This window comes from Mesoplodon mirus (genome assembly GCF_964341445.2).
Source record: "Mesoplodon mirus genome assembly, chromosome: 11".
In the NCBI taxonomy this organism is placed as follows: domain Eukaryota; kingdom Metazoa; phylum Chordata; class Mammalia; order Artiodactyla; family Ziphiidae; genus Mesoplodon; species Mesoplodon mirus.
The window spans coordinates 59,996,053-60,015,327 of NC_138987.1; the positions used below are offsets into that span (position 1 = coordinate 59,996,053).

At 39.6% G+C, this 19,275-nt stretch overlaps 1 protein-coding gene across 3 annotated transcripts in view; it reads right to left on the reverse strand.

Moving 5' to 3' along the window:
* Positions 1-1,227: 1,227 nt before the first annotated feature.
* The window catches only part of TESPA1 (thymocyte expressed, positive selection associated 1), a gene marked incomplete at its 5' end in the record, with an annotated part of 33,480 nt that continues 15,432 nt past the window's right edge, over positions 1,228-19,275 (reverse strand). For 2 of the 3 annotated variants that reach the window (XM_082636439.1, XM_082636440.1), the window contains 3 exons: positions 1,228-2,089; positions 16,468-16,561; positions 17,667-18,478. In XM_082636439.1, coding sequence (XP_082492565.1) covers positions 1,884-2,089; positions 16,468-16,561; positions 17,667-18,478 — 1,112 coding nt within the window. In that variant the 3' untranslated portion in view covers positions 1,228-1,883. The remainder of the gene's footprint in view (positions 2,090-16,467; positions 16,562-17,666; positions 18,479-19,275) is intronic. The other variant, XM_082636438.1, reaches the window with a different exon arrangement.

Consider the following 19,275-nt stretch of genomic DNA (forward strand, 5'->3'; position numbering starts at 1 on the left):
TTCCAAGTTGCAAAACTACCTCCTGTCAAGAAGATACCAGAAAGTTCACTTTTCCTTTCGGTAAGGACAATTAGCAAACAGAGATGGTCTAAGAAGCCTGCCACTACAGCTCTTAAAAACTCTCCAGCCCTTTGTTTCCACCTAGCTAGGCAACCAGACTGGTCTATGCTCTATGACTGGCAATAGTATCAAAATAAAAGAGTTCTGTTTGCTCATAATATCTGGTATGATTTTTTTTCTTTAACACTCATGGTTATCCTTTCTGCCTAATCCCTTTCTCCTGATCTTTGCTATTGTCGACTAAAAAATTATTCACAACCTAGAAGTTGAGAGGTTTTTTAAAAATAAATTTATTTATTTACTTCTGGCTGCATTGGGTCTTCGTTGCTGCACCTGGGCTTTTCTTTAGTTTCAGTGAGTGGGGGCTACTCTTTGTTGCAGTGCATGGGCTTCTCATTGCGGTGGCTTCTCGTGTTGTGGAGCATGGGCTCTAGGCACACGGGCTTCAGTAGTTGTGGCACACAGCCTCAGTAGTTGTGGTGTATGGGCTTAGTTGCTCCGCGGCATGTGGGAATCTTCCGGGACTAGGGCTCGAACCCATGTCTCCTGCATTGGCAGGCGGATTCTTCACCACTGTGGCACCAGGGAAGCCCTGAGAGTTATGTTTTATTTGGTGGGAATTTCTAGGACTTCAAGCCTGGGAGGCAGAATCTCAAGTAACCCTGAGAGTACCGCTCTGAGGAGGCCAGGGAGGGGAGCTAGGATACACAGGAGTTTTGTAACAAAGGGCAGGTAGTCGGAAACATCAAAAGATTACTGTTAATTAAAGAAAACCAGATATGTCAAGTTAAGGAATTTCGGCTTTTCTATGTATGAGAAGATGCAGGAGTATGGGCTCACTGAAATCATTCCTTTGATATGCACCTCAGCTATCTGGGGCCAGTATCCTGTGTTTTCACATCCTGAGTTTCCTCAGGGCTCACCGACTCACGTTGAAGGGCTGCAGTCACTGATGACTGTGACATCCTTTGTTTACTGGTATGGTAGGCAATATTCTAATTGTCTACCATACACTATCTTGCAGTGTATTAGGCAACCAAGTAATACATTATTGTAAGCACGTGCACGTGTGTGTATGTGACCTCTCCCACCCTACTAAAATCTTCTTCAAGAAGGAATGTATCTAAAATGCTCTATACCACATATGGCCTGGTAGAGTCCTGTCAGTGTTCAAGCTCTGTTTATTGACAAAACATTTTCCTTCTGACACAAACCACAACTGTTTATTCTTTTTAAACAAATGCCAAGGTTTAAAAACATAATTTTATTTGTATTGTTTTCTGCCAGCAGAAAATACTGTGAATTTCTTGCAATGGCCAAGAGGAGGGACTCTGAATCCCACTCATCTCTTTTCCTATGAAGAGCGAAAATTTAGGATACAGGGAGAAAATGGTTTTAGTGGGGAGGCTCCAAGTGTATCTCCTTGGATGAGTCCTCAAGAAGAAAAAAAGGATACCGGTATGGTAGAAGATTTCCTGGAATTTAATTGGGAGCACAGAGGGATGAATAGAGGCTCAGAGGGAATCCTACTGTAGGCTGCACCAAGGTTTCAGGGCCTGAAAGTGGGATTTGTGCTTCCTCATTTAGCTTGAGCCCTTTGAGAGTATTCCAGTAGCAACACTTGTTCCTCAAATTTGATGATCCTTAAATCTTCTAACTGTCCTAGGCAGTGTCAAAGCTTGAGAGAAAATTAAGTATTTGTCCAGGTTACCACTGTCCCTATCATGTAGATCATGTATTCTAATACCCACAGAGGAGAAAAACCAAAGAGAAATGAAGTGACTGCCTAAGGTCTGTCTCTGTGCATGCTGTTCCTGATAGCATCAGGATGGAGATTCCAAGTCTCTTACTCTGGTCTTCTGTCCGGGGTACCATGCTACTTTTCTCCTACTGAGGTCAGGAGTTTGTACGGCCAGAGAGCAGGAGCTGGATATTGGAGGCCATACAGCCTCCTGCAAGAGGAGGTGGGAGTTAGTCTCTTCTATGAAGCCGCTGCTGTCAGAGCATGCGCTGTGGTGGTGGTAAAAGCCTGCAGTGGAAATTTAAAAGAAACACATCATGCATTTTTAAAAAACTGAAGTATAGTTGATGTACAATGTTGTGTTAGTTTCAGGTGTACAGCAAAGTGATTCAGTTATACATACAAATATTCTTTTTCATTATAGGTTATTACAAGATATTGAATACAATTCCCTGTGCCATACAATAAGACCTTGTTGTTTATCTGTTTTATATATAGTTGTGTGTATCTGTTAATCCCAAACTCCTAATTTATCTTTCCCCCTCTCCCACTATCCCCTTTGGTAACCATAAGTTCGCTTTCTATGTCTGTGAGTTTGTTTCTATTTTGTAAATAAGTTCATTTGTATCATTTTTTAGATTCCACATATAAGTGATATCATATGATATTTGTCTTTCTCTGTCTGACTTACTTCACTTAGTATGATAATCTCTAGGTCCATCCATGTTGCTGCAGATTGCATTATTTCATTATTTTTTATGGCTGAGTAATATTTCATTATGTATATATACCATATCTTCTTTATCTATTCATCTGTCTGTGGACATTTAGGTTGCTTTCATGTCTTGGCTATCGTAAATAGTGCTGCTATGAACATTGGTGTGCACGTATCTTTTTGAATTAGAGTGTTCTCTGTATATATGCCCAGGAGTGGGATTGCTGGAGTATATGGTAACATTATTTTTAGTTTTTAAAAGGCAATCCCACTCCTGGGCATATACCCTGAGAAAACCATAATTCAAAAAGAGTCATGTACCAAAATGTTCATAGCAGCCCTATTCACAATAGCCCGGAGATGGAAACAACCTAAGTGTCCATCATCGGATGAATGGATAAAGAAGATGTGGCACATATATACAATGGAATATTACTCAGCCATAAAAAGAAACGAAATTGAGCTATTTGTAATGAGGTGGATGGACCTAGAGTCTGTTATACAGAGTGAAGTAAGTCAGAAAGAGAAAGACAAATACTGTATGCTGACACATATATATGGAATTTAAGGGGAAAAAATGTCATGAAGAACATAGGGGTAAGACAGGAATAAAGACACAGACCTACTAGAGAATGGACTTGAGGATATGGGGAGGGGGAAGGGTAAGCTGTGACAAAGCAAAAGAGCGGCATGGACATATATACACTACCAAACGTAAGGTAGATAGCTAGTGGGAAGCAGCTGCGTAGCACAGGGAGATCAGCTCAGTGCTTTGTGACCGCCTGGAGGGGTGGGATAGGGAGGGTGGGAGGGAGACGCAAAAGGGAGGGGATATGGGAACATATGTATATGTATAACTGATTAAATTTGTTATAAAGCAGAAAAAAAAAAGAACCTCCATACTGTTCTCCATAGTGCCCACACCAATTTACATTCCCACCAACAGTGTAGGAGGGTTCCCTTTTCTCCACACCCTCTCCAGCATTTATGGTTTGTGGGTTTTTTAATGATGGTCATTCCGACTAGTGTGAGGCGATACCTCATTGTAGTTTTGATTTGCATTTCTCTCATAATTAGTGATGTTGAGCATCTTTTCATGCACCTGTTGGCCACCTGTATGTCTTCTTTGGAGAAATGTCTATTAAAGTCTTCAGCTCATTTTTTGATTGGGTTGTTTGTCACATCATGCATCTTTGAGACAACTTTGTGTACTGGATTGGTAGAAACTTTTATACCCTACCTGGGGAAATGTTTCTCACTACTATAAGTAATATTTAAAGTTATTAGCAGCAGCAGCAATGGCATCAAAGAGTCATATGACTTAGGCTTTCTGCTCTTCTCACCATGAAATGAGATTCCTGAAAAAGTTCACTTCTTAATGTTTAGACTTATAAAAGTATACCTATGCTTTTATTCTTATTCTTTTGTATAGACTGCTGAGCACTGCTGGAGAAAATGACAAAACTATTCCCAATCCATGTTCTGCACCTTGAGCTGAGCCCTAACGCTATTCACCAATTCGACTATTAATACATATTTCTATTAATAATTATTCTTGTCCTTTCTCCATAGTGGTGATCTCAAATCTTTATGATCCTCCTCAAATTTCCTGCCTCATGCTTTTAATGATGACCCAACAGGAAAAAGAGAGAAACCAGTAAGCATATATTTCTTGACCTCCTCTCCAGACAACCAATGTAACTGTATTCACACCTGTCCTTTTTCCTTTCCTCTAAACTTAAAGATCTGTACCTCAGTTCCTGGCTAAACCCTCCAAAAGTGCTTTGGATCTCAACTCATTCCAGCTCTCTGTTGACTTCACATCCTCATTTCCCTTCCCTCCTGAACCATGGCCTTCTCCACCCTATTGATTCTTTTCCTTCAGCAAATATACATGCTTAAAACTTCCAAATCCTAGAAAACAAAACAAAACACTCCTTAGAGTCTCTTGACCCCTTTACCTACTTTGTTTGCATAATTTCCTATTCATTTTCACATTAATATTGTAAAGCCCTGTCACACAAATAAAAATACTGTTACCAAGTTTCCTAATCATTTTCTAGTGGAAAATCCAAAGGTATAGTTGCATTGTCTTTCCTAATGGATATTTTGTGACATATGGTACTGAACACTACACCTTCCTTCTTGAAGCAGTATTTTGCCTTTTTAAACTTATACTATAAAATATTTGCCTTCCAACTTGTTGCTTCTACTGTATTTTGTTCTTAATAAAAGGGTATTAATATTCACTTAGTTACCTAAGATGAAACCTGCAAATTTCTCTGTGTTCCTTTGTTTTTCTCATCCCTTCCCTCTCCCACAAACACAAATATGGTTGGTCTTAGGCTTAGCCATTGTACATATTAAATATCTCAAAATCTCACTCTTCTTCCTCTCAATTCCCAGCACTCTTGTCTTATTTCTGGTCATTACATTTCTCCTCAATCTTTTGTGGTAGACTCTGAGATGATTTTCCTTACTCCACTGGCTCCCTATTTAATCCATCTCCTATACCTCTGCTAGAATGATCTTTCTAAAAGATAAATCTAATCATGTCACTTCCTTCATAAATTTTTAAGTAGTTTCCTATCTTCCTAGACTAAATCAAAACACTGAAAATAACACAGAAGACTTTGTTTCATAAACTGATTTCTATTTATCTTTCCTATTCTTAATTTTGATCTTCTCCCACATATTCCCTTTCGACCACAAGGCAGAAGGTGTAGCTTCTGAAGACACAGTATTATGACATTCCATTCCTCTTTGCCCTTGAACATGTTTTCTCTCTGCCTAGGATATCAACGTCTTGTTTCTTCTTCTACCTGCCCCCCATAACTTTCCCCTGTTCAACCTTTACTCGTCTGTCCAGATTCACCTGGACATGTCATCCTCTGGGAAGTTCATTTTTCTATGTCCCTATGGCATTTGATGAAATTAAATCAAAGTAACTGTGGATTTTCCTATCATGCCTTTCACTAAACTATGAGCTCCAAGTGGCCTGTGAGTGTTCCTGCTTAACCTGCATAACACTCATCTTGCCAGTGAGTTTATAAGAAGGCAGGCAAAATTCAGTGTTGACAAAGGTAGTGAGGTTATTGGTGCTTAACTCAAAGGGTTAGGGTACAAGTTAATGAAGGTCAGATTCAAGTAAAGGTAGTGAGGCTTGCTCTGATCCACAGCTACAGTCTGATCTCCTGCACGCTCTGGGCAGTGTGCACTGATGAAAAGAGCACTGGTTTGGAGTCAGGAGACCTAAGTTCTAGTTCTGATTCTGATATTAACTAACTAACTACAAATCTTGCTAAGTAATTTTCCTGCTCTGAGCCTTATCAAGCATAAAACGGTTTTTGCTATGTGATTATAAGGTTTATGTGAGATAATATCTCCAAAAAGGTTATATAATCACTAAAGGCCATTCACATGAAGGGCTAGGTGAGGTAGTGTGGATGGAGCCAGGGCCTCTGCTCTGTACATCTCCAGGAGCAATGCTTACACTACAGTCTATGTGAATGTTGACACATGAAGCCATGTGGCGTGACTGCCTTGGATACAGCCTTGGTAATCCATTGGAATATTTGAAATGTATAACTCAGAAAATGAACATTATGTTATGCATATAGAAATTACTCTTCTGCCTTCCACAGTTCCAAAGAAGAATGAGGCAGTACAGATAAAGGGAAAGCAAAGGAAGAGAAACGAAGATGCAAAGTGTAATGGCAAATACAAATTCAAAATAAGAAGTTAAATTTCCTTGTTGAGAAATAGGCTTTGCCTCCACCCCCCTTTTCTTAAAGCATGGTTTTTTTTTGTTGTTGTTGTTTGTTTTTTGTTTTTTGCCGTACGCGGGCCTCCACTGCCGTGGCCTCCCCCGCCGCGGAGCACAGGTTCCAGATGCACAGGCTCAGCGGCCATGGCCCACGGGCCCAGCTGCCCCGCAGCATGTGGGATCCTCCCGGACCGGGGCAATAACCCATGTCCCCTGCATCGGTAGGCGGACTCCCAACCACTGCGCCACCAGGGAAGCCCAAAGCATGGTTCTTTTGTGTGTGGGGAGGGGTGATGAGAACTCTTAAGATTTACTTTCTTAGCAACTTTCAAATTTGCAATACAATATTATTGACTACTGTATCCAGGCTGTATACTATATCCCCATAGCTTATTTATTTTATAACTGAAAGTTTGTACCTCTTGATCCCCATAACCCATTTCACTTACCCTCCAACACTTTACCCCTCTGGCAACCCCCATCTGTTCTCTGTATAATGAGTTTTGTTTTGTTTGTTTGCTTTGTTTTTACATTCCACATAGAAGTGCAATCATATGGTATTTGTCTTCTCTGTCAGACTGATTTCCTTTAGCATAATACTCTTTTTTTAACGTTTTTATTGGAGTATAATTGCACAATGGTGTGTTAGTTTCTGCTCTATAACAAAGTGACATATACATATATCCCCATATCTCTTCCCTCTTGCGTCTCCCTCCCTCCCACTCTCCCTATCCCACCCTTCTAGCTGGTCACAAACCACCGGGCTGATCTCCCTGTGCTGTGACTTCTTCCCACTAGCTATCTATTTTACATTTGGTAGTGTATATATGTCAATACCACTCTCTCACTTTGTCCCAGCTTACCCTTCCCCCTTCCCTTGTCCTCAAGTCCATTCTCTAGTAGGTCTGCGTCTTTATACTCTTGAGGTCCATGTATGTTGTTGAAAATGGTAAGATTTCTTTTTTTTAATGACTGAGTAGTATTCCACTGTATACATATACCACCTCTTCTTTATCCTTTTATCCATTGATGGACACACGTTGTTTCCATATCTTGGCTATTGTAAATAGTGCTGCAATGAACACAAGGGTGCATGTATCTTTTCAAATTTGTGTTTTCATTTTATTTGGATAAACACTCAGCAAAGCATTTACTGGTAGTTCTAATTTTAATTTTTTGAAGAACTTTTTTGAAGAACTGCCATACTGTGTTGCATAGCAGCTGCACCAATTTACACTCCCATCAGCCATTCATGAGGGTTCTCTTTTTTCCACATCCTTGCCAACACTTGATATTTGTTGTCTTTTTTACCATTTTGACAGGTGTGAGTGAGATCACATTGTGGTTTTGACTTGCATTAGTGATGTTGAGCATCTTTTCATGTGCCTATTGACCTGATCTGTATGTCTTCCTTGGAAAAACATCTATTCAGATCCTGCCTATTTTTTAAATAGATTGTTTGTTTTTCTTATTAATTGAGTTATATGAGATCTTACATACTTCGGATATTAACCGCTTATTGGGTATATGATTTGAAAATATCTTCTCCCATTCAGTTGGTTGCCTTTTTATTTTGTTGATGGTTTCCTTCACTGTGCAGAAGCTTTTCAGTTTGATATAGTCTTATGTGTTTACTTTTGCTTTGTTTCCATTGTTTCTGGAGTCAGAACCAAAAAAAAAATATTGCTAAGATCAATGTTAAGAAGCCTACTGCCTATGCTTTTTTTTCCTAGGATTTTTATGATTTCTGGTTTTACATTCAAGTCCTTAATCCGTTTTGAGTTAATTTTTATGTATGGTGTAAGATAGTGGTCCAGTTTCATACTTTTGCATGTGGTTGTCTAGTTTTCTCAACATAATTTATTGAAGAGACTCTTCTTTCTTTACTGTTTCTTCTTGCCTCCTTTGTTATAAATTGGTTAACCATATATGGGTGGGTTTATTTCTGGGCTCTGTTATCTGTTGCATCAATCTATGTGTCTGTTTTTATGCCAATGCCATATTGTTTTTATTACTATAGTTTTGTAGTATAGTTTGAAATGGGGGAGTGTGACGCCTCCAGCTTTGTTTTTCTTTCTCAAGATTGCTTTGGCTGTTCAGGATCTTTTGTGATTCCATATAAATTTTATGATTGTGTATTTGATTTATGTGAAAAATACCCTTGGTATTTTGAAAGAGATTGTACTGAATCTGTATATTGCTTTGGGTAGTAAGGAAGTTTTAATAATATTAATTCTTCTACTCCATGAGCACAAAATATCTTTCCATTTATTTGTGTCTTCTTCAATTCTTTCATTAATGTCTTATAGTTTTCAGTGTAGAGGTCTTTAATCTCCTAGGTTACATTTATTCTAGGTATTTTAATTTACTTTATGATGCAATTATAAATGGGGTTGTTTTCTTAATTTCTCTTTCTGATAGCTCATTGTTAGTGTTTAAAAATGCAACAGATTTTTGTATATCAATTTTTTATCCTGCACCTTTACTGAATTTGTTTATTAGTTCTCACAGTTTTTTGGAGGAGGCTTTAGGGTTTTCCATATATAAAATCATGTCATCTGCAAATAGTGACAATTTTACTTCTTTCTTTCCAATTTGGATGCCTTTTATTTCTTTTTCTTGACTAATTGCTCTGGCTAGGACTTCCAGCACAATGTTGAATAAAAGTGGTGAGTGTGGTCACCCTTTCCTTGCTCCTCATCTTAAAGGAAAAGCTTTCAGCTTTTCCCCATTGAGTATGATGCTGGCTGTGGGCTTGTCATATATGGCCTTTATTATGCTGAGTCATGTTCCCTCTATGCCCACTTTGTTGAGAGTTTTGATATATTTAAGTTGATAGCAAGTTAAGTTTGAATGCATTCTAAAACTCTGTATTTTAATGCCCCCATCCAAATTTTGTGTTTTTTATTTTTATTTATTTTTGTTTTTTAATGAAGTATAGTGGATTTGCAATGTTGTACAAATCTCTGCTGTACAGCAAAGTGACTCAGTTTTAAACATTATACGTTCTTTTAAAATATTCTTTTCCATTATGGTTTGTCCCAGGAGATTGGATATAGTTCCCTCTGCTATATAGTAGGACCTTGTTGTTTCACATTTTGTGTTTTTGATGTCACATTTTACATCTTTTTATTTTGTGTAACTCTTACCTAATTATTTTAGTTCTAGTTATTTTTACTGCTTTTGTATTTTAACCTTCATACTGGATTTATACGTTATTAATCCACTACCTTTAATATATATTTACCTTTACCAGTGAGATTTTCACTTTCATATGTTCTCTTGTTAACAATTAGTGCCCCCTTTTTTCAGCTTAATGAAGGTTCTTTAACATTTACTGCAAGACTGGTTTAGTGGTGATGAACTCCTTTAGCTTTTGTTTGCCTGGAAAGTTCTTTATCTTCTTTTCAATTTTAAATGATTACTTTGCTGGGTAGAGTATTAACTGGTTGGAATTTTATTTCTTTCAGCACTTTGAATATATCATGCCACTCCCAGCCTGCAGTTTTTGCTGAGAAATAGGCTGATAGTCTTATGGGGGTTAGCTTCTGCATAATAAGTTGTTTTTCTCTTGCTATTTTTAAGATTCTCTCTTTATCTTTAACTTTTGACATTTTCATTATAATCTTGGTGTGGCTCTCTTTGGGTTCACCTTGTGTGGAACACTCTGGGCTTCTTGGATCTAGATGTCTGTTTCCGTCACGAAGTTAGGGACATTTTCAGCCATTATTTCTTCAAATATGTTTTCTGCCCCCTTTCTTTCTCTCTTTCCCTTCTGGTACCCCTACAATTCAAATGTTATTCCTCTTGATGTTGCCTCATAGGTCCTTTAAGCTATCTTCACTTTTTAAATATCTTTGTTCTTTTTGCTGCTCTGTTGGGTGAGTTCCACTGCCATGTCTTCCAGATCACTGATTCTTTCTTCTGCTTCATCTAGTGTGCTGTTGAACACTGCTAGTGTACATTTCAGTTCAGTTATTGTATTCTTCAAACCTGTGATGTTTGTTTTCTACTTTCTTTTATTATCTATAATTTTGCTTAAAGTTCTCACTGTGTTTATCCATTCTTCTCCTGTGTTTGGTGAGCACTTTAATGACCATTACTTTGAACGCTTTCTCAGGTAAATTACTTGTCTCCGTTTCATTGAGGCATTTTTATTTCTTTTCCATGGGTTTTTATCTTGTTCTTTCATTTGAAACATATTCTTTGACTCCTCATTTTTGCTTGACTCTCTGTGTTGTTTCTATGTGAAATAGCTACGTCTCCCAGTCTTAAAGGAATGGCCTTGGGTAGGAGATGAACCTTAACATTTAACCTTTCCCTAGCTTGTTGTCTCTCAAACATTTGTGTTTGTCTAAGCAGCCTGATTTATTCTGGGTAGTTCTCAGTTGTTGAGAATGTGCCAGGACCTGTGAGTGTCCTAGAGGAGGGATCTCAGTTTTGGGCTGATTGAAAGTTAGACCTTCAGGCAGCAGCTTTTAAGATATGCAAATATATACGGTCCTGTGGGACTGAAATTGTAGACTCTGCTGGCATCAAGACCAAGAACCCGGAGGTGTCCCTTTGAGAATGTTGCAAAATTCTGGGCTCCAGTTGAGTGTATAAGCACCTTTCTGGGAGGTACTGGTGAGCTGTAGTGAAGTCAAGTGAAAGTACTGGCTAATGTTCCCCGAGAACACTTCTGTAGCATCTAGATGTGTGGTTAACTTGAACTCTACTTCTCAGACTGACACTCCAGGACAAGTAAATAGGCCTTTTGCATGAGAAGACTGGGGGTTGTTTCAGTCTGCTGTCTGTGCAGTGCCCTGGGGGTGGTAGCCTGCCAAGAACTATCTCTCTAATTGTTTCAGACCTGTGGAGCCCAGAAAGGCAATCCTATTGGCCATCAGAACTAGGCTGACTCAAGGAGCATTCCCTGTGTGGGCTGTGCTCACCTGGCCACTTTGGTAGGGCCATGGGGTAGTAGTGCGCAGGGGCAGGTCACTCACCTGGCAGGTTAAAACATGTCTCTTTAGGAAACCTGTAAATTCTTTGTTTTTTTTTTTGAAATTATGTAAATCTTTTTTAAAGGCTAAATAAGCCCCTTGAAACCTTTACAAACCAGAAATGTCTCTCTCAAGGACATAGAAGCCATTGCTTTGAAATGTATCAAGGATCATAGAACCCGCATCTCCCAGTCTCCAGTCTAACTTAGATGCCTGGCTCCAACTGCAAAACCATGAATTGCCATAAAAATATGAGAGGCATTTATTATTCCTTTGGCTAAAGGCAATTAGCTAATATGGTTGGCCACCTCAGTTACCAGGTGAATCTAGGATGAACTATGTGTGAAAATTGGTGCTGTAAAGTCCTCTTACTTGAGGACTAGTTACTGTTGATTTTGACAACATGTATGTAATGGGTTGTATCTTCTTGGATATATAAGAGGGTAAGATCCCTTTCTGTCTCTGCAATCTCTTTAGCACATCCTTTGCCTGTAATGCACATCATATTCTGGTTTAATGCTTATTCAAAAACAAAACTTTTTCTTTCTCTTATACCTTTCTGGAGAGGGATTCTGGGGTGGCAGAAGATTTTGTTTTTAATTATATTTCCCCCACAGACCCAAAACAACCTTGGTAAGAAATGTAAATGAGGCAGAAAAATAATTATCACATTCTCATAGTCCTCTCTCTCTTTCCTCTCCCTTTTCTTGTCTCTCCCTACACTTCCTATCTGATAGTTCCTCTTGAGAATTTATTTTGGTATAAAAATAACTGTGCCCAGGGTCATCACCTATAAAATGGGGAACAATAAAACAACTTATATCACAAGATTAAATGATTTAATTCCCACAAAGTGCTAAGGATAGTGTATGACATGTAATAAGCACTATATATATTTGTTACTGTTAATATTACATAATGGCAAAATCTTTCATCAAAGAGCAAGTCTGTAGCTACTTGGCTCACAGAGTTTCCACCAAGTACAAACAGATAGTGTGTTGAGTTACCCACCATTTGGGATTATCTCAGACTAGTTTTCTTCTCTATCCTGTGCTCTGCATCAGCGGCCCCACCTAATCCTTCCTGACTCTTCTCCCACCGCTGCTAGCAGTGTTGACAATAAAATGAAACCTCTCGCCTCTAGATATGATCACTTCACAAACAGGATATATATTATGCTGTGCTACCTCAGATCTGGTAAAAGATACAACAACAACAAAATAAAAATAAAAATATTCTCCTTAGCCGTGCTTCTCATAAATGTGGTAAAGGTCAAATGATTTAAATTTCAGCAACAGGGCGCCAATAAAAGGGCCATGAAGTTGAAATTCTTGAGCAAGGTGCAAATTATGAGGGATGAGTGTCATTCTTTGCCAGGAACTTGGAGGAAGATTAAGACTTCTCTGGAAGAGACTAAAAGATGGAGTGGGAGGGATGAAAGCTGATAGCTGGGAACATCTTTTAACAGAAAATGTGCCCTTGTGCTAATTACAGAAAGGTGCTCATCTTATATAGATAAATAAGGGGAAAAAAAGAAACTCCCTCTTAGAAGAAGAAGACCCTTGAGATTATGGAAGGTAAGCTCAGTAGAGCCGGGTTCCAACCCTTATTTGCCTATTCAAGTGAGTGTCATTGTGAAATATGAGGACCACACAACTAGACACTGCTGCTGGCTGGGTGCTGCTACCACTTTCTATCCATGCTTGCACCTCTCCTATGCTTGATAACAAGTAGTAGATTAACACCTGGGACTAGATACAGAGATCCTGGGACATAATTACAGATCCTGGAAGGGGCAGTAGATCTGAGGAACGGTCCCACCTAGTTCTGCCTTTGATGGTGGTGAGTGAATTTCCCTACCCATGTTTCTTATGCAGTCTTTAATCTTGCCAGTACTGAGCTGTTTTCATAGCTACTTCCCACTCCATGTGATCTCTTAAAGGATGATAGAGAAGTAGATTGAGAGAGATAGCTTATAGCTTTGTGAGAAGATTATTAAAGAAACTCATAGAACATTGGAATGATTTGGGAACCACTGTGACCCCCTGCCTCAGCTGAAGTCTGTGTCAGTGAAGAAGAGAGCTCTCATTTTTCTAGGCGAATCATAAAAGGAAAATCTATAAAATCACCTCCTTATTTACCTGAGAGGCTAAGTGCATTGAATTTCTAAAGTTACTGTGTTTCATTGAATCTGATAAAACATAGTTTGTAAGACATAATTAATTTTATATTCCATTAAGAAGACAAGTGTATGTATTTTATATATATATATATATACACACCCACACACACAAGTATATTGGTTGACACTGCCAACTGTTAGACCCATTCTATTTCAGAGATATTCAAGTGCAGAAAAATGTACATCTTAGAATAAGTGAAATATAGCATCTCTAAACACAGTAACTCCTGCTGTAATGAAATCCCATCACCTAGCAGAAAATGGAGTCTAGGTACATCTAGTTACTTATTTGAAATGTTTAACTCCTAGAAACTTCCTCCCTGGCAACTCAATTCCAATCTTTCTGTATACTGACCTTTAGTCAAAGATGGGACATTTGTGAGAGGAACTGATGTTTTGGGTATTGCGTGAATTGTCTAGAAAGGTATAATCATATAGATCCTACACAGCCTGCTTTGCTGGACAAATTGGCATTTTCTTGTGCGAGGCTGACACCTGCTGGACAAGTAACGCTTGAGCAAAGCTTTGTTTTGCTATTTTAGAATAAATTAAAATTTTTGGCAGGGAAACCTAGCTGTGGTGCATATACTCCACATTTTCTGTTTGAATTTGGTAAGTTTAGCAGTTAATTTCCTTTTCAAATTTTGTATGCTGTGGCTGAGTTTCAATGAGCTTTAGAATGAGAGCTTACCCTCAGGGCATCTTTAATATGTGACGATGAAGCCCTTTAATTAAACTAGTCTTTCTTAACCCTCATGGGGTGCCAGAATCACTGTCTGTGAGAGACTGTTTATAAAGATGGCCATAGCAACCCTCCCACTCCACATTGCCTTTTCACAGTGTGACTTTGCCACTCCTATTAAAAAAGTAAAGTCTGTTTTCCTTCCCTTTGAATCTAGGTTGGCTTTGTGCTTTGATTTGAGCAATAACATGTGGTAGAGGGGGCATTGTACAACTTAAAACATATCCTTAAAAAGAGCCATTGCAACTTCAGTTTTTGCTAAACATCCACGTAAGAAAGACAAGTTTGACTACTGAAGAATGACTCACCACATGGAGAGAGTGCCTGACTGGCTGACAGTAGCACAGAGATTCAGCACCAAGGCTAGCGCCAATAGGGTGAGCCCATTTAGACCTTCTAGTCCAGCCCAGTCAACGAGCCAAAAGCAGCTGCATAAGTGAACCCAGGTGAACCAAGCAGAATAATCCCCCCAGTAAACCCACGAAATAGCAAGAAATAATAAATAAGTTTTCCTTTAAGTCACTACATTTTGGGTGGTTTATTATGCAAAAATAGGTAACTGCTAACACTAGGAAACTTTTAAAGAAGAATAAACAATAATGCCCAAGTCCAAACCTAAGAGATTTGTATTTAATTTTATTAGGTGGAGTCCAGGAAATAGCAATTTTTTAAAAAGCTTGTAAGATTGGGATTCACTGATCTAAATATTTTGCCCATGATTACCTTTTCTAAAATCAGCAGCAGCAACAGCAACATCATAACAGTTATTCCAGCATGGTACATTACCTACACAAACTCTCTGTAACGTTTCATAGGAACAAACAAAGTTAAGTGATTTGGGCAAGATTATTGAGCTAGTAGGAAGTAGGTCATTTGACTCCATATCTTAAAATTTTTCAACTACATATAGTAGATTGCTGTCTTCTGACATTTACCTCTTTTGTGAGTGACTGATACATACAAGCTATATATCTGGAGATGAAAGTTATGAGTAAGAGAGAAAGTAGAGTGATTAGGGCCCTAAAACCACAGATAATTAGAATTAAAGGAGTTAGAATCATAAAGACCTTTGTGATTCTGGACCAGTAACAATGAAATTTTGGTGTTAAACAAAAAGCTATTGGACTAGGAAGTGCAGTAAATAGTACTAAGACATTAAAAATGGAGGGAACCCTAAGCAAGATGATTCATTTACTTAATTCAAGAAATATTTCAATTCTTCCTATCTTGGAAAAATCATTATCTCTGATGCCATATTCCCTGTGGTCCTAGCGGATAGGCAGTTGAAATACCAGGAGATTAATTTCTGCTTAGTTTAAATAATAAATCTTTAGTCAAAATTTTCAAAAAATAAAGGAAAGCTCTGAAAGAGTTAATACTCAAAATTCATATCTAGAGGAAAGACATTTTAGCTGCAATAACTACCTACGTGAGATTCATTGTCCTTCTTTGAGGAGAGAAGGAGAGCCTACATCAGTACATCAGAGCCTAGCTGCAGAATGGAACTCAGAGCCTAAAGGAACATACATGTGAGATACACTGAGGACTCTTGCCTAAGTCCTATGATCTGGGCTGATTAGAAAGTAGCTAAAAGCAGGTGCTGGGGTATAAATCTCCATGGTTGGTCTTCATCTGGTTGGTCTTCACCTGTTGCAAACTACAATGCTTCTCAAACTTCAATGTGCAAGTAAATAACCTAAGGATCTTAATAAAATTTGATCCCTTAGGTCAGGGGTGGGGAAGGGCTGGGATTCCACATTTCTAACAAAATCCCAAACGATGCTAATACTGCTGATCTGCAGACTACATTTTGAATATTAAGGTTATACAGAATTTCCCCCCCCGAATAACAGTTCTCAGACTGTGATCACCAGACCAACAGCATTGACATCACTTGAGAATTTGTTAGAAATGCAAATTCCTAGGCGCTGTCCAGATCTATTCAATCAGAAACTCTGGGAGTTGGGACCCAGCCATCTGTAGTGTCACAAGCCCTCCAGGTGATTTTGATGCTAAAGTTTGAGAACCACTCATCTAGAAAAGTATTTATCCAGCCATAATAGAATTACACTAGGAGCTTAAAAACAAAAAAAAAATCAGTCCCTGGGCTCCACGCCATACCAATTAAATCAGAAGGCAGGATGTGGGACAATTCACTGTGAGTATTTTAAAAAATCTTCCTATGTGCTTCCAATGTGCAGCAAGGTTTGAGAACCACACACACACACACACACACGAGAGAGAGAGAGAGAGAGAGAGAGATCCACTTCACTTACTTCCTGAGTCCTTGCCAGCAAAAGTCTGGTAGAGGTGGTGGTTTCTGGATCTGCTGGGCCAGTGGCTCTCCTCCTCCTCACTGTTGCTTTGCACCTGTAACCAAGATCCCGGCAGAACTCAGTCAGTGCCAGTGTTGGAGAAAAGTGCAGAATGGCAGATAGCTGTAAGGGAAAGAGGCTGAATGTACTTGAGAGACTTGGTCTCTTCTCTTGTGGTAGGAGCCTGGTAGTGAGGAAGGCAGGAACAGCTCTACATTCAATGAGAGGTGACATACATGCAAATGACACTGCAAATCATCATGGCTTCTCTTTGTGGCAAGGATTTGAGGGCTTTTCCTCGAGACTCTAGCACTGGAAGGCAGTACTGTCTATAGACCCAGGCAAGAAGAATTCCAACCTTTAGGGAGCTCATGGGATGAAGAGTTGGTGGACCTAGAGGATGTGTCCACTTTGATCTTGTACTACCTCTTCTAGAACATGCTCTGGATACCCAGAATCCCCCCAAATGCTATTCAAATGGCCCCAAGCCTGTTTCAGGGAAATGCATTGGCTTTGCCTGGTGTCTGTTCTCTCAAAGACCAGCCTTTCTCCTAGTGTATGCACTCCCAGGCCTGAGTGATGACTAATGGTGGTTATATGTGTGGGTAGGGAGTTTGTGGCATTTGTATATGCAGGCTGGGGTGTTCACATATGTATGTGCAAAATCCCTTATGGTGCAGGGCAGATCTGGCCATGGGAAGAGAAGGGGACAGGATGGGGAGGATGTCTGCCCACCCTGCCATGTTCTAGCACTGAAGTCCTAAGAGTGAGAATTCTAGATTTGAACCTGAACTTCTAGGACTTTGTGGTTACATACTTGTCAAGGTAGAAGAGAAGATTTTATTTAATCGTGTTTAGCCTAGTGCATAACCTCTATCTGTACCCTTGTGTGGATCCCACAAATGACAGGGGCAGGTGTGCTTGATGAGAAACTTCAGTGAAGATCAGATTAGATAAGGAATTAGAAAAATAGTGCTAGAAACCTGGGCACTCTTAAGAAACCAGGCTCATTTCTTTTTCTCCCTCCTTTTATATTAACCCATTCCCAAAGGTTTCTGAATGTAATCAAGAATTGATATATCTGGTGAGGAAAAGGAGCCTGGATTTCCTTTACCCAAGGGAAGGAATCCAGAGCCTTTCTCTGCCAGCCTCTCCCTCACTTTCAACCCACTCACCTCCAAGTCCAAAGTGTCCTGCAGCTGCTGGGTTAGAGATTGGTGCAGTTCTGTTCTCTCTTGGCCCTGTTTCCATCTCTGTTGGATGACGGACAGGTCCAGTGATTTAACCTTCCTGCCCATGGGATTCTTCTGAAACAGACTCTTTCTTGCTCTGCTCTTTCTTTTCCAAAAGGTCTCATCCTTGGATGAATGGGCTTCCTTACTGGTGGCTTGTAGACCCCACAGCTGTCTTTTTACCTGTGCAGGGTCTGTGCTCCACTGTAGATCTCCTCTGGGCAGAGAATGTGTGCAACAGGGGTTAGAATCCAGAGTTTCTGGTGGTTCTTGCAATGTGGACATCCCCTGCTGTGTTTCCTCTTTAAAGCAGAGGGCACATGGACAGGAAGAAGTAGGCAGCTTTGTACCCCTGATAGGGGGCATAGGATCTCCCTGTGGGACTGGCCCAAACCCAGGGTCTTGCTGGAGGACCAACTTCTCTCCTCGCACTCTGTCCATCACTTCCCACACCACCTGGTCTAAACTGTTCCTTTTGGGGGTGTGGTCGGGTGGTGATAGCCTATCTCGTGGGCATGTGTACAGGCACATTTTGGAGATGGCTTTCCGGAGGCGCTCTCTGGGTGAGTGAGGTTCAGGTTCTGGGGCCAGAATCTTGATGGATGGCACATCAGTTGGGTTGCAATTCCAGAACATGTGGGATGGTGTGAACTTTTGGACAGGGGTCTTAGATACGTAGGAGTAGAGACAGAAGAAGGCATCGGCGGTGACGGCCAGTGTTTGCACTTGCTTAAACCTGCCTGAGTGCAAGGGTTGAAGATGGTGAGTCTAGGGGTCATCAGCAAATTACTTCTTGAATCTTTCCCTTCAGTAGCCTTCCTAAAACTCAAAATTCAGAAAGAAGGTGCCATTTTCTCTACCAGCCTTTCTCCCATTTAGATTTCTGACACCCAGGATTCTCTTTCTTGACCTTCTTGACTTTTTGACTCCCTATCCCAAATAGTCCAAAAATTAATTCTATATGGGATGAAAAACTTTTCTGTATCTTGATTTAGCATAACCTTTCTGCTGTCAGTATACAATGGTCTCTATCACTGTGTTTGCCTTAGATGACAAACATGACTAAAAAGGGCAAAACTAACATTATTTTCTTAGTAAGAAAACTTTAGGGTTATAGAAGTCTTCTTTGATAGCAGCAAATTTGAGGGATAGCAATTACTAGGCAATGGACAGGGGTAGAGAAATTTAGATGGACTGTATCATTTCTGCTAGACTTTGCTTCTCAAAGTGTGGCCAGTAGTCCAGTAGCATTGGCATTAATTGGGAAGTTATTGTAAATACAGACTCTCAGACTGTATCCTACACATTTTAGCAATATCCTTCAGTAATTCATACATACACCCATGTTGGAAAAGCACTGTGATAAACCATATATCCATTAAACTGTAAGTGTCCTAAAGGCAAGAATCATGTTTCTCTTGCCTAGCTGCTGTTCTTCCAGAATTTAACAACTAATTATGTACTTGGCACATAAAATAAATTCAACAAATCATCCTCAATCTTTAGTGTGCATAAGAATCATCTAAAGTGCTTGTGC